Here is a 15,585-nt window from a genome sequence, read left to right on the forward strand (position 1 = left end):
AAAGCCCTCCCCAGTGTCAGCTCTCAGCTCCAGGCAGGGCCCACCTGGGCCAGCAGAAGACCTGTCCATAGAGGTCACCTCTTCACCTGCAATCTCTCATGGCATTGAGCTCCTCAGAAAAACTGCCATGGGCGTAACAAAGAAAAATAGAAACTTTTTTTTTTTTTAAATGAAACCGAGTTTATGGAGTTCAAAGTACTTGACATGGCAAGGGACCAACTGTCCTCAGTGACGTGAAATCTCACCGCTGCCTTTATTGGGCTGTAGGGTAAACTCACCTAAGATAATATAGCTGTGTCTAAGGGCAGCAGCATGCCAAACGAACACTACCTTGATAAGAGGCAGGGAGTAACCGAACTCAGCTGCAGGTGCAGTTTCTGGGATGGCACTTGTCACCAAGTAAGGTGAGCTGTAAATGAGGAGGGCCAAAGTCCCTGCACTTGGGCAGCCTGGGCAGACCTGCCTCCTCACCAAGCAGAGCTTGCTCCCACTTTGGACCACACAAAGGGCATTAAGGTAATTCCCTCGCAGACATTTTAATGCAAAACAAGTACACACTCCAAAAGCAGGTACAGAAGAACCATCCACGGCCATTTCCTTGTTTAGACAAGCCTTAGCTCTCCCACCAGTTATTCACATTCCAGTCCAAGCCAAGAAAACAGAGCGATTGCTTTTCACTCTGGAGAGCCTTTGCAAGCAAGTGTGTGAAACGCTCCAGCACCAGGTCAGCCACTACACAGAGCAGGAGGGACAGTAATCCACTTAGAGGTGAAACTCCCTGAAGCCTAATGAGTAATAAATAAGCAAAGAACTCTTGCTCTTGAAACAGAAAGCTCTGGCAGAGCTCCCTTTTTGTTTTGTATACAGTGCTTTTTTTTTTCTTCCTCCTCCATTTTGCTCACAGATTAACAATTTGGTATGGATAAAACCCCAACAGTATGCTCAGATCCTTGGTATCTGATTCCAGGCTATAAATCAGTACCCCATTTTCTTAAGAGAAAATTTTGAAGGGCTCCTTCAGCAGATCCACACAGTCATCTTCTGTTTTCTGAGAGGAGCTGCAAGCTACTTCCTTTAACCTCATGGCCCTACCTGGGCTTATCCCACGACATAGAGACAACGTCCCAGTGCATCCTGATCACCGGGTGGGTTTAGAGATTGCCTGCATCTCAGCCCGCCTGAACTCCTGCCTTTGGGCCAAGCTTCCTTGCATCCTGCTGAACATGCTGCAGCCATGTTAGACAGCATTTTGGAATCACAGAATGGCTAAGGTTGGAAGGGACCACTAGAGATCGCCTAGTCCAACCCTCCTGCTCCAGCAGGGACACCTAGAGCACGTGGCACAGGGTGGCATCCAGGTGGGTTGGGAAGATCTCCAGAGAAAGGGACTCCACAGCCTCTCTGGGCAGCCTGTTCCAGGGCTCTGTCATCCTCACAGTCAACTTAAGGCTGCCTTTTCATTTATTGCTCTTCTACACCCATCACCAGAGGAGGGCAATTCAGTACAGGCACTATGGATGTGGAGATGTCTGCACAGGCCTTGGGAGATGTGGCAGCAGTCTTGTTCCAAAAGGAGAAGCGAGTTGCACAACTATGAACCTCCAGCACTGATCCTGCAAAAAAAGCCATCACTTCCGCAATTAATAACTATTTTCTTTGGAAACTGCTATAAATTTTAAACTTTACATATAAAAAATCTGATAAACCAGGAAAAGTCATGGCAGTCTCCAGCTTGTAGAGATTTAACAGAGAAGTATTGACTGCCACATGAAACCTCAAAAGTGCATTTCCTCAGCCAAAGCAGGGCAAATTAAGTAACAGGTGTCACAAGCATAATTTAAGGTGTGTACCTTTTCTACATGGCTGCCATTTTTTCCTGCCGGCAAGGAATGTTTCTTTACAAACACAGAAATAGTCATCAGCTATTTAAGGGGAAAAAAAGCATACAAGTGACTAGGTGAACCACAAACTACAGCTAATTGAGCTGATAAATTGAGATTTCTTGCAGTTTATTTGGCAACCACACTTATGAACCTTACCGAGTGCCGGCAAGTTCATGGAAAAGTCATAGTATTTGAAGCGAGGAGGAGGGAAGAAAAATTTCAACGTTAAAATTACTGTAAACCAACTGTAAAGCAGCATGATTGACATTAAGTTTTTTTTTTAATTCCCTTAATTACCATTTTGACTCAGTAATTCTTGGAAATGTCAGTTTGGAACACGTTCTCTCTACCTGAAACAAAAACAGTATTTGGGGGATATTTGGGTTGAGATCAACAAATATGCACAGCACTTAATGGCCCCGAGAGGGGCGACCAGGGCTAGGAGCTGAAGCATCATTACTGATGTGAGGAATGCACGTTGGGGTTTGCACACATGCAACTTCTCCCCAGTTGGTCTCCTTGATACCTTTCACATCGTCACCACCTACTGAAAAACTGTCAGTTTAATACAGCAGCTGGGGTTTGTGCTGCCTGATAGAAATCTCAAGCAGCTACTAAAAATGTCACAAAGAGTTTGCATCAACCTACCCCTTCTCCACACCCTACATTTCAAAGCATTTAGGCAGCAACAACAAAATAAGACAATTAAAGGAAATTCATAGCTAAGGCTGACATGCACCATACATTTTCAAGGAGAAGGGCACAAAACATTAGTAAACCTCTGCCATGATTGCATACTCCTGCTATCAGGCATTGAAAAAACTATATAACAATGTCACCCATAACTATTAATAGCCAGACTTCCTTTCCAGCATATAGCCCTCTTCCTCAGTTGTCTGAAGGTGTTTTCATACAAGTCATATTCCTATTTTCAGTAAGGCAGCAGAAAGAATCCAAGAGCTGATTTACAGTTCTGCACACATACTTATCAAGCCCTATATCATTCCTGGCTGTCATCTATTGATTTATCCCTCTGGGCTCCCAGAAGTCAGCTCAAACTTTTCTGGTTTTGCGGTATGGGCTACGAGAGAAGGAGACCAAGATTCACGATTTTCTCTGCCCTGACTCACTGGTTGACCTCAAGAGAAGTTGCTTAAGCTCTGCTCTCCGCTTGCACTCACGTCCTTCGGCTGTAGGAATGAAACAGTGGGAAGGACCTAAGTACTTTGAGATCCAACATTTTTAAAAGCTTTAACAATAGCCTTCATTTAAATTATGAGGGACAGTGAGCTGATTTCTGCAACATTTCATAGTTAACGAAGACCAAATAAGGTCACATTCTGTGCTTTTCCTTTTAAATTCATTATTTTCATGCCACAGTTTGTGTGTTCATTCTCCTAAATTTGAAGCAATGTTTGCTTAGGAGTCTTAAGTAATGGCAGCTGAAAAGCTATGCTGAAAATACACATTAATATTTGATTACATTTTCATAGTACTGACCAATCTCAGATTAACAGAAGAAATTTACACATTGATTGGCACATTTCAAAGGCTGTGCAAGCTCACAGGTCTTTTCTCAAACTAATGTGCACATTTCTTTCAGGTCCAGGAAACTTGTTGGAGCACTTCAGCTGGACCACTGATCAAAGAAAAAGAAATGCTTCCCCTCCCACATGATTTTACCTGTCAGAACAAAACTTAAGGTAGCACCAGTCAAAGTCCTCACCTAGTTTAAACGCTGTAAGAAACCGAAGATGTTATGGCTCTAACTTAAAAAACAGTGCAATAAACAATGCTACACAACAAAATGCTCCTCAATGCCTTTTTTTTAATATTCTATTTGTCATAGACAAGTTTCCAGCTAAGTAACATCAGTCTGGAATACCAAAAGGAAAAAGGAGAAAAAAGGGACAAAAAGCATGAGCAATATAGCATCTCAGCCTGTTTAATTTTGTTTTTTAAAATGTTATTACTTAGAATTATACTGTCCTTTCTGGCTATTAAAATTTATCCAATAAAAACCTCTTGCTTCCTACAGGAAAAACAAAAATTACTTTACTGAAGGCATTATGTTACCAACATAATGCAGCATAAAACGGTATTAAATGAAGAAAGGTAAATAACTGCTGTTAAAAAGAGGAAACCAATTTCATCTTTGTCACTTGAAATGTTCCTGAGCCTGCAGAAAATTAGCAGGGTTTCATATAAAGGAAAGCATACATGGGAATTTGGAAAAATGCACAAGATAGTCAAAGAGAACAAACTGCATTGCATCTATCTCCCCACTTTTCAGTTTTCAACATACTGAAGTTCAGAGTAAAAATCTCAAGAAACACTAACTGATCCATAAAAGCAAAACCAGCATTTGTGGAAGTGAAGACTATGCCAGGTAACTAAAAGGCCTTCTCAAAAAGGATGTGCATCATCTTGTGTCTTGCCTATAAGAAACACTACCAGGGAGGGACAAATCAGCTTCTTGGTGAAAACGCATCAGATTTTACCCTTGGCAGAAGGGCTACATCAACACTCGCCCTTGACCTCGGAATTGACGGTCCAAGGATCAAAGTGAAAAGCCCCGGCCGTGGCTCAGCCATGAAGGAAGTGGAAGGCAGGACTTGAGGTAGAGCTCACTGCTCCCTTAGCTGTTACATGGGCTGGGAATTGTCAAAAAGGCTCCTTAAAACTTCAAGAGAAACAGCCGTGCTTCAAGTGACTCTACATTGCGCTTCCTCAGCGCTTCCAACCCTCTTATCACTGCTAAAAGGAACATTAGACAAACAAACAGAGCAAGCGCTTAGATGGTTTTAGCTTATTAGTCAGCTCCTGACCAAAATTTATGGGGCTGGCCATTTCATGTGAGAGTTTTTGGATAATATTAGTGAGCGCCATCTGCTTTTTTTAACTGGTGCTTGCTAGCAAAGCAAGGTCAACACCACTAGTTTTATGTAATGTATTCCACATACTTGCCTTTTATCCTTCCTCAGTTTTAATGAGAAAATAGAGGAGGAACCACCTCTTCTGCTATTCACTCTCTCGTCACACAAATGAATATTAGCAATGCTAATATTCATCTAGCCCATTCTAGTCACATTCACAGATTAGAAGCTGGAAAAGGTTTTTTAAAAGCCACAAACTAAGACAAACAACCTCCCTCAACACACAAATAACAACGAAAAATGTAAACTCTTAAAGATTAATAGGGGGAGAAAAAAAGATACTAGTTATGAAACCAGATAAACAAGATGACCATCTCAAAAATGCAAGATGACAGAAAACATTAACCAATGCAAACATTTTAGTAAACATAAGGATTTGGATAGTAGAAAAAAGGTCAGTGCAGGCAGGATTTCAGTAGGAACTACTTTGGAAGCAGAGCTGTTGGGAGAGGGTGAAGAAGCAGGGAGAATAAAAGATCTTTTTAATTAAAAATGTATATTACCTTCAGATTTTAGGATTTTCTAAATGCAAGACTTAACTAACTCAAATATAAACTATCTGAATAGTGATCTTTGTAGCCAAGTCCTAAATAAAACATCAAAAATGATTTTTTTCATCACCAGTCTCTATCACAACCACAAGATTCTACCCCCTAAAAACTGTCCTCCAGAAGTGGGAATTTGACATGTGAATGCCTGTCTCCTACAGCAAGAACTGCATCAAGAAAATTATCCCACATAAAAGATATTTTTGGCCAGCTATATTTGATGATAGAAGATAAGGATGTACCAGGGCGGTTCCATGTTTTACGAGGTATTAAGCACAAAGGCTCAGAAAAGTAATCTTAGCAGCAGCATTTGTTCTTCTCCACCCTTGTCTTTATCTCCCTCTTTTTAGATGTTTTCTCCCATTTCATCCTTCTTGCCTTTATTACCTACTTCACTGGTTTATGAGGTTTGTGTTAATAATCCACATTAAAAAATCTCTCCCCTTCACTATTTTTGTTGCCTGCTTTGGTGCAAGTGGAATTAATTCCTTCTATATTATTAAGTTATATAATACAGTGCTGTTATAGTGGATTATATCAAAGAGATGGAAAGAAATTTGAATACAGACTTGACAGAATGGCATGTTGGGCCTCAATCAACCAGGAAAATAAGTGGTTGGAAAAAACTCTGTGGAAAATTACTACAATATTCTTCACCCTAGAAGGTTCCCCCCATTCTCTACTAGAAAAGTATATTCTTTTCTGAATGCACACAGTGAAATCTGTGATGGCCTAAAGATGAACAGTTTTATACATGAGAGGTAAAATGAGAGCTCACTAAAAGTATGCCAAAGCTGGCACAAGGAATTTTCTGTGAATAAGCTATTTTGTGCTCTTTTTCATGCAGCACTAATTGGCATATTTGGAAGGAAAGAGCAACAGCTCTGCTTCATCAAAATGAATGATCAGTTAATAAAGAACCAAAGACCTAAAGACACAGAAAGACTAGGGGCATTTCATTTTAAATCCAATAAACCCAACAACCACCTTCTCTATCCTGTGGCTTGACCATAGCCCTCAGGCCTTCAGTGTGACTGCATTTCCCAGGGTTGCACTTCCACCTTATTACCAGAATCTGCCAGGGGAAATGCATGGTCTTAAAGGCCTAAATTAGGAAGTTGCAAGGCAGGCTGACCATGAATCACTGCTTGGTGATGGAGATATTGACTCTTATTCTGAACTTGCTACCTGACCTTTAACAGAAACTTTTGCTTATTAAAATTTTGCCTTGCTGCTGGGCACACTTATTTATCTTGAGCAATGAACTGACAGATGCATCAAGGCTGTGTATAATGCACTACATAAAACTCATTCATCTTCTACTGGTGAAGTGGGTTTTCTTAAGGCTTCAACCCAGCGTATGATGCTACCTTTGCCTTCAGCCAACTGTGTCAGAAACACAAGGTTCCTCAGCGAGACCATCTCTTAAAATGCTGGGTAGAGCCTTGCTAGAAGATGTGTTGTCAGCCCATATGAGATCTTTCCCTTTGTGTGGATGGCTGCAAACTGGTTTTCAAGCTAAAAGGCAGGGCACCCCCATGGAAAACTGGGATTTCTTTGGGTTTGCTTTTGCACAGTACTGATTCCCTCACTCCACAGCAACTCCAAGCAAAATAATTTTGCAACTTTTGATTTACCTAATTTCATGAGACTATGATATCTGTCTCAAGTCTTTTTCCTTTTTCCCCGTTTTACTAAGAAAATGGGAATAAAGAAGAAAAAGTAGTCAAGCTGTAAAAAAACATCTTAATCAAAACATCCAGACAGAAATAATGTAACTGCCCTCCATTGCTACTACTACAACTAAGCTTTTGGAAAAACATATTTATTGTAGAAAAATAAGATTTGAGATTTTTTCCTCTTCAGCAAAGTTTTGGGAAAAAACACTTGGCAAGAAGAACAAAAAAGAAAACATCCAGAAACCACAGTCACTTAGCCCACAACATAAGAAGAGAGGAGAAAGTGTGTAAAGAGCAGTGCCCACTTCAACACACTTGAGAAGCACCGAAAGGTCTGACATTGCTTTTCTGTACTTAGGTGCAGCTGTATCATGATGGGAGATTGAGCACACTGCTTAATTTCAAGTTCTTTTTCTGGATATAGCGTGGGCCATTCTAGAACTAGTATAAACAGGGTTTGCTCTGTTACAGAAGCAAACAATGGCATAAAATCTGCCATGTAAGAGAGGGTTTTGTTTGCTTGCTTGCTTTTTAAGCACATCTCCACGATATAGGTCTATCTCATTTAAGTATGGACTGAAGATGGATTTTTTTAGGCTAGCTGCACATTTGTTCTTGGGTAGTGAAATCCAAGCCTCCACAATTCTGACTTTCCATTGCAACTACTGTTTTCCTCTAAAATCACAAAGAACCAGGAACGGCCACTTTGTACCCATTTAGCTTCTGCCTACATGGCTACACTATGGAAAACATACGGACTTCTCATAAAAGCTGTGGATCTTACAGAGCAAAAGTTAGAAATAGAAGCATATTAACTTTCCGCTCACATAATTCCTGTGACATGCAGAATTTTTGAACAAACAGCATCCTCTCATGTTAAATGCAGTGGTTCTAAGAAAAGCATTAACTTGGTCAACTAATCAAGCATCCAAGCATCTCTCCTTCAGTGCTCTCCCAGTTAAAAACTAAAAATAATGAAGACAAACACGGCACCCAAGCTCCCTCCAGGAGACCTAGAGCTCCACCAGGGCTGCACCCCGCTGTGCCTCGTTGAGGACCAACCTGGAACACGGCTCATGGAGCCGCTCCTCGGCCCCCAGCGGCCTGCGCGCCCCGGTGCTCGTGAGCCCCCCGCCTGCCGCCATGGCGGCTCCCCACAGCGCGGGTGACGGGCCGGCCTGTAACTGCAGCCGGAGCCCTCGGGCCATGGGCTCAGCTCGCAGCGAGGCAGCCCTGGGCCCCACAAGCAGGCAGGGATTTAGGGCTCGCCACACGCAAGGCTCCAGACTGCCAAGGGGGCATGCTGGGCAGGAGCAGGGCCGCCCAGCTGCCCTTCTTCCTGCTCAGTGCTGTGTGGGGAAGAGCTGGGCAGTGGGAGGCCCTGAGCTAACGGACAGGTCTGCTCTGCTCCCTGCTTCCTGTCAGTCTTAACCCGTTGTGATCAGTTCAGCTTTCAAAGCGCATGTATATACATCTATATATGTGTACACACACACAATTGTTGTATCTTACACGAACCATAGGAGGAACATAGCTGAGAAGAGCACCAGAAAAAGCAGGACTACAGGAGCCAACCATTAGACTTCACAAGCTGCAGCCCAACGCTTTGGGTTCACAGATGAAGTATAGCAGGTTACATCAATTTAAGTTGGACTAGTACCATACGTGGCATTCGATGACCAAAAAGGCCAAGTTCCACTTAGGTATTAACTCAACACACATTTATCTTTCCATCCTAGCATACTACAGCATACAAGATTTAGTTGTGAATTACCAAGGTTCAGGTATAGCCAAGCTAAAGATGAAAGCTTATTTTCAGTTGTTTAAAGTAAGCTTGGAATTTAAGTGATCCAGCTAATAAGAAATCTCTTGTACATTCCATGAGAATTAACATATTACAAAACCAAGTGACACAATGATTTAATTGAGCAGTAGTGCACCTCAAATTCTGATTTCCACACAAAAAGTATGGGACACAATAGCATATATAATGAAGCTTCCTGGTTTTTATTCAAATTCATATTCATTGCCTGCTTTAACTCAAGATTTTTAATAGTCTAATAAGCAACACAATACAATCATGCTGGAGATTAAACCAAACATGCTTATTGATTCTTTCTGCACTTTTCAAAACCTAGTATTCGAAGAGAGTGTTTGAAATCTTTTTTAAAAGCACTAAGATGAAGTCAAATACATTAACTGAGCATGATGAGTGCAAAGAACAACGCGCAAGAGGCTATAGGAAGAAAGTGATAATCTATCCAGAAAAGATATCACTGGAATTACAAAACTCATGTTCAAGTCACAGCATCTGTTTAGTCCTTAAGAGGAAAAAGAAAAAAAAAAAAAAAAAAAAAGAAAAAAGTACACTCAAAGAAAGATAAGTTGGTTAAAAAAGGTTCCACTGCCAAGAGTATTTGTACACCTCATACAGGCCTGAGAAACAGCAATTAAATTAAGACTGAAAAACACTGGATACAAGAGAAATGTAAGCCACAGAAGCATATACAGAGCCATAAAGAACACAGCCTAGAGGAAGATGCTTGGAAAAAAACAAACTTAATGATGAAAGTATTTGCAGCACATAACAGAAGCTTACTAGATAACTTCATAGCAAGCTGTACATCTAGGAGCACTGTAAACCTTGCTCTTCTACACTTTAAAGTAAAACAAAGCAGTTACCAGCAAAGGCAGTTACTCAAGGAATTGCTTCTCAAGAGCAAGAGTGGGTCCTTTCCATCTTGAAACCCTGTGGGTTCACCATATCATGAGGCTGAAAGGTACCATTTCTCCAAATGCACAAGACCATGGTTTCTAAAACAAGGTTTGCATGCAGGGATGAGAGCTGGTAGAATGGAGTACGGTCCTCCTAAATCAAGGAGGACAAACCTCCCCTCCCTCCCATTATGGGCAGCCTAATCGCAATCTCCTGAAGTTTATATAGTTATGCAAAACCTTCTCCATCTGTTTACACAAAACATCAGCTCTCCTAATGATTATCTTCAAGTGGTGCTTTAAGACCAATGATACCACTGGATAATCTCGGTTTACTGGATTCATTCACCCTTCCTCTCTTTTTTTTTTAATTTTTGCAGGCTTGCAGGAACTAGAAACAACTTGAAGGAACAATAATATAGCACAAGTAAGTGGCAAGATATGAACTACATGACCTAGGGAACACTCCAAATTTTTGGATCCAAGTAAGAAGGTAAAACTGGGTGTTGACACAGCTATGATTCAGGGCAACACTTAAGCCACCACAAAACTGAAATCTATTCCATGGTTTTCTGGTTTGGATTAATGGCTACAGGAGCCATGTAGGCCAGAGTGATAGAATAACTGTTCTGTGTTCCCCAAGAATATTTTGGTTTGATTTGAATTCTTTCCTGGATGCCTCACAGGAAAAGAATGTGCAGCCCACATGATTCCCAAGTCCAAGACCCTGAGCTTCTCTGGGAGAAGGGGGACTAAGACTTTGCACAGACATTTGATGTGGAAAGGCACATTCTGAGCTTGCACAAACATGTGGCAAGTTAATCCACTCCTAGAGCCATCAGCCAAGCCACCAAGAGGATGCCACCTTCTCTAGAGAGCTATAGAGTTGACCTGCAAAAGCAAACTCAGGCCTTTAAAATATGTAATTGCAAGTATCATGCAGATGTTTCACATTTTACTAGCATTAGCAAGCTAAATATCTTTCCCCAGCATTATGGTTGCATACCAGCCATAAGGAAGATCTGCTTTTTACAGAAGTCACACATATGTCCCTGTTTACCCTTGATCCTTTAAAGTGGGAACAACAGTTCTAACCATAGGGGTAAGAGACATTGCTGGGGACAAGAACAGCCAATAGGGCTACCTTCTGAGGAGAGACTGGTAGAGAAATTTCTTGGAATTTTATGTTGTTTTTTTATGATGCCAAGTGGCTACCAAACTTATCCAACAGTGCCTAACCATCAAGTTAGTTAACAATACATAGGAAATCCTTTAAAATTATTGCAAAAATAAAGTGATTCTGTATATTGTTTTTTTCTTTCATGGACAATGTGATTTACAGCCAAAATATTGTGAAATCCCTTAACTGAAGCCCAAAGATCTCCACATGATCCAAGTAACTTTAGTGCAACCTGAGCTTTAGTGGGGTTGGGCAGAAGAAAATTCTAAAAATACTTGGGTTAGACAGAATGTTCCTTAGTCTGCCCATTCCCCAGCAGAAGGATTGCTGGAATGGTTTGTGTGCGAGACTAAGAACAAAAGGTAAAAGACTACTCATTAAAAAATAAAAGCAGAATTTTGCAGATCTGATGTCATTACTTACCAAGCCAGCTATTGGAGTTGATAGGCGATTGATCTTCTTAATGATGCCAGGCTTGATCTTGTTAATCAAACTAAAAGGAAGTCATATGATTTTCTGTTATATAATCAACTTTGAGCATGAATACTAATGTTTATTAAGAAATATTTTGCTGATATTGTTAGTTTATGTAGCTTGTACTAAGAAAATGTGAACATGTAAACCCAAATATATATTTTAATTGGTAATACACTTTTAATGCTTCCCGAAGTGCAACAAACAACAACAGATTGCAGAAGCAAAAAGTAGGACAAGCCACAAAAATAAAGGTTGCTGAGAATGGCAAGGTGATAAGTAAGGAAATAAATTAGAGATGCAAGGTTAGCTGTAGGAAGGAATGGTTCCATATATTAGATGCATGGGTAGAAATGTTAAACTTAAAGACTTAAATTTCCTATTTAAAGTTTTTTTTTTTCTTCTGATAAAAGTTCAGATGTAGCAGACATTGGAAAAAATCTAAACACTAATTTTCAGTGTGCAAGTTCTGAAATTCCTATAAGCATAAGAATTTGTGTCACTGTCAGTCCCAACATGTGTACAACCACCATTTTTGTTCCAAGATGTGCAAGTTAGTTTCAATCTCAGCCAGAAACATTTATTTTTCTTTATGTTAACTGCTACCCTACATTATCTAGGACTCATAATTAAAGCAAGAAGATTAGATGGACATCACCACTGAGGTGCACAAGCCCAAACACACATCTTGCTCTGCAATGAAGATGAGGCAAAGATGCAGAGGATTCTTTACATCTATACACTTTGGTTTTCAGTCATGGAGGTAGGGAAAACCCATGGTTCACTTAAGTACATGCAGACCACACGATCAAAACAGGCCTAGAACCTCAGGACACCCTGGAGACTCCATCTGCCTCAATACCTTGGTGGATTTTGGCCTTACTCCCTCATCTTGTTGATGCAAGTCTGGCTAGACCCTTTGCCCACATAAAGCATTGAGGAGGTTTTGTGATCTACCCACACCAAGGCAGTCAGGACCTGGGGTTTAAAGCTGTATGTGGGAAAAGGAACTTTTTCTGCTCAAACAGCAAATTTATTTGGAAAACAAACAAAAATAATGGAGTTGCTGCAAACAAAATGGATTGGAGGATGGATTTCTAAGTGCTTGCAGGAAAAGAAAGAATGGCTGCAGATACTGGGATTTCTAATTGCATCAAACAATTGATGAAGCACAATACTTCTGATGGCTTTCCCACAAAATAAGAGAGTGTTCTGTTTTGAGCAGAATGTTAAAAAGTGTTTAATCTTTTTTTTTAAAAGCTTTAAAACATGAAATAACATGTAACTAGGATAACTTGAATGACTGCTACCGTATGTACAGATCTACTATTCTGTAATGGGATTTTTGTCAGCTACTGCTGAGCTAACCAGTCAACATGCATACTTGGTCACCCAGCACACCAAAGAGATTGGGCTGCCATAGGGACATTGTGGAAGGCTGATCTTAGTCTTAGGACTTCAGAAGTCTCAAGTAGTTTCAGTCCAAGGTATCATTCCTAGAGACAATCTCTCTCTGGAAGTTCAAGTAGCCATGGGAGAGCTGAACCAGACTAATAAGCAGTGCTGGGTCTAGTTTGTCTCTGTGAAAGATCTTGTATTCTGTTTACTCTGGTGGAAATCAGACATCTGAAAGCCTTTCACACCTTGCTCTTTTCTGTTTCCAGAGAATTTCTCTGGAAACCACTTTTACCTCAAGTATGTCAAATTTGAAACAGTGCAGGGGGACACCGATATAATTTAGTGCAAGATAATTAGGCAACTTTTCCTTTACAGAAAGTTGTATGCCTCCTAAGGCGAGCTGCTCAGCTGAAGAAATTACAGGATGTTTCTTGCATATAGCTGTTAATTACATATAAATTTAACTGATTTGCATTTGGCAGATGGAAACTCACACTCCTTTGCCAAAGAAGTGTCAACAATGAAGACAGAGCATTAGAAAATAGCAGTTCAGTGCCAATTCTTAAAATACTACTTTAAAGTTACAGCCGAGCATAACACACACATCCCACTAAACACATACCTAAAGTAGCTCTTCTCGAAGTATAAACTGTTTTATTACAATATTCACTCTAGCTGATATTTGATTACATCAGTGATCAAGATAGTTTTTCTCTCTACAACAGTATCTAATCATTAAAACAACTCAACTCCATTATATGAATGGATGCCTGAAAGTGAGTGCAGAAGCACGGGCAGAAGAGGCTGAAAGGAGAAATGCCCAAGGAAGGAAGTAAAGGCCAGAACAGACAGAGCAAAGACAGTAATATCTGCAGGAGGAAGGATGCAGCAGACTTGCTTATTTGCATTTAATTTGGTCATTTTCTTTATATACTATCATTCAAAAAGCTTCTCAAAGTTCTAACTTAGATGAATGTTCTTGACCTAGGAATGACTCAGATTCCAAGGAACTTTAAATTTCCCATAGAGTCCCATAATGAGATTTTGCTTAGTGGCATTCAAATAAGGTTTATACCTCCCCTTCCTTAAGGCCCTGTGGAATTAGGGCTGCTGGCAGCCCAGGAACCTCGCTCTAATAAGGACAAAGCCATTTGCAACCGCATGCAACACACCTGACAGAAGGCCATTTTACACCTCTGACTCAGGGCAGCAACCAAGCCAGGCAAGTCCCATTATTGCCAGGCCCAGAATATGGAAGCACAAGGAAGCTTTCTAGAAAAGTCTAGAAAAATCGTAAGTCCTGTTACTGAATCCTGTTACTGAAATTAGTAATTCCGCAGAGTACTGACACCAAGATTACATATGAACATACAAATCAGTATTTCTGCATTCTGCTGAGCAGCAATTAATTTTTTTATTATCTTAAAGTGCTTTTTAAAAACATCCAGATTTTTAGAGTATACATATCCCTAAATGGCATCCAATACAGTCTACATAACTGAGATATTTTGATGAAACCTCAGAAGGCCAAACCACTGCTCTCATGCTTCAGGATGTAGAACAGTATTAATAAGCAGCATATACATGAAAACATGCAGGCCATCTTTAATTTACAGCTTCATAATATACATTTCTGAAGTAAACTGCTCTTTTAAAAGACCTATGAGACTACATAGCTCTATATCACATGATGGAGAGAACTATGATTGTGGTAATTTGCTGTAACAAAAGCAAACAAAAAGGCAGTGGGTCTGCAGGTAGCTGAGTGCCTTGATCACAATACTCACTCACACAACAGGACTCCATTTTCCAGAGCAGCTCGGAAGTCTTTGGTTCCAAAGCTTTTCCCGGTAACAGTCTATAAAAATAATAATTAGGAGTTAATTTGACATACACACACAAAACAAAACACACAAAAGAACAACTTGAGTTCAGTCTCAGAAAGTCTAACTTAACATCTCCCAATAGTTTCCTTCATTGTAGATCACTCCCCAGCTCAATTCTATGGGAATATGTATTGCTGTTTTGCTAGTACAACCACCAAACTGGAGGTATAAGAAGATGTAGCTTGGGAAATACTGCCAAAACAGTCCAAAAGAGGGTTTTATCCCAGTTATGTAGGAATGAAATACTAAGCATCACATTTCATCAGGCTTAGTTTAGATGTCTCCAGGTTCAGCCACCTCATTGTTATGAGCCCCTTTTTGTGATGTTAAATCTGTGCCCGGCACTGCACAAGATACTTTAAAAGTGCTGGGGAAGCTGTGGGTATCCACACCAAAGTCACTGGTTACTGTGATAATTAAAGAAATAAGTGGTGAAAGAAATGAACAACAGTTTGTGCTCACTTGGGAGAAGAGCAAGGGAGAAGGCTACTCAAGACATGTTAGATTATCACTCCCCACACACTTGTAGAAGGCATGTATATTAGTACCAGAAATCTTAAAACTTAATTTTTTTTCACTTTTTTAAAATCCAATACCTAATTGTAATCTCCCTATTGAAAAAATAGATATGACAAAGAGCTCGTGTTGAAAACTTGATTTTTGCCTTTAACGAAAAAGGAGACAGAAAAAATAATGAAAGATCAACTCGAGACATGAAAGATTCCACCATTCAGTTGAAAAAAAAAAAAAAAAAGAGACATTTAGCAAAGAACTGATTCTCCTGGGTGAATTGTAGTTTATACAGTTTTCTATAGAAACAGACTATTGTTAGAAGAGTAGGTATTGCATTGTAGGGATACCATTTTCAAGAATCACTTAAACAGAG

General features: G+C 40.2%; 1 protein-coding gene across 1 annotated transcript in view; it reads right to left on the reverse strand.

Moving 5' to 3' along the window:
• Nucleotides 1-15,585, reverse strand: part of LOC148595794 (LIM and calponin homology domains-containing protein 1-like) — a 77,158-nt gene that overhangs the window by 30,464 nt on the left and 31,109 nt on the right. Inside the window, exons 2-3 of the mRNA XM_088540300.1 lie at nucleotides 14,601-14,671; nucleotides 11,365-11,434 (exon numbers count right to left, since the gene is read on the reverse strand). Of these exons, the coding sequence (XP_088396426.1) occupies nucleotides 11,365-11,434; nucleotides 14,601-14,671 (141 nt within the window). The remainder of the gene's footprint in view (nucleotides 1-11,364; nucleotides 11,435-14,600; nucleotides 14,672-15,585) is intronic.

Source organism: Tinamus guttatus, unplaced genomic scaffold (assembly GCF_059628265.1).
Source record: "Tinamus guttatus ecotype Peru unplaced genomic scaffold, ASM5962826v1 Tinamus_guttatus_pri_ptg000058l, whole genome shotgun sequence".
Classification (NCBI taxonomy): domain Eukaryota; kingdom Metazoa; phylum Chordata; class Aves; order Tinamiformes; family Tinamidae; genus Tinamus; species Tinamus guttatus.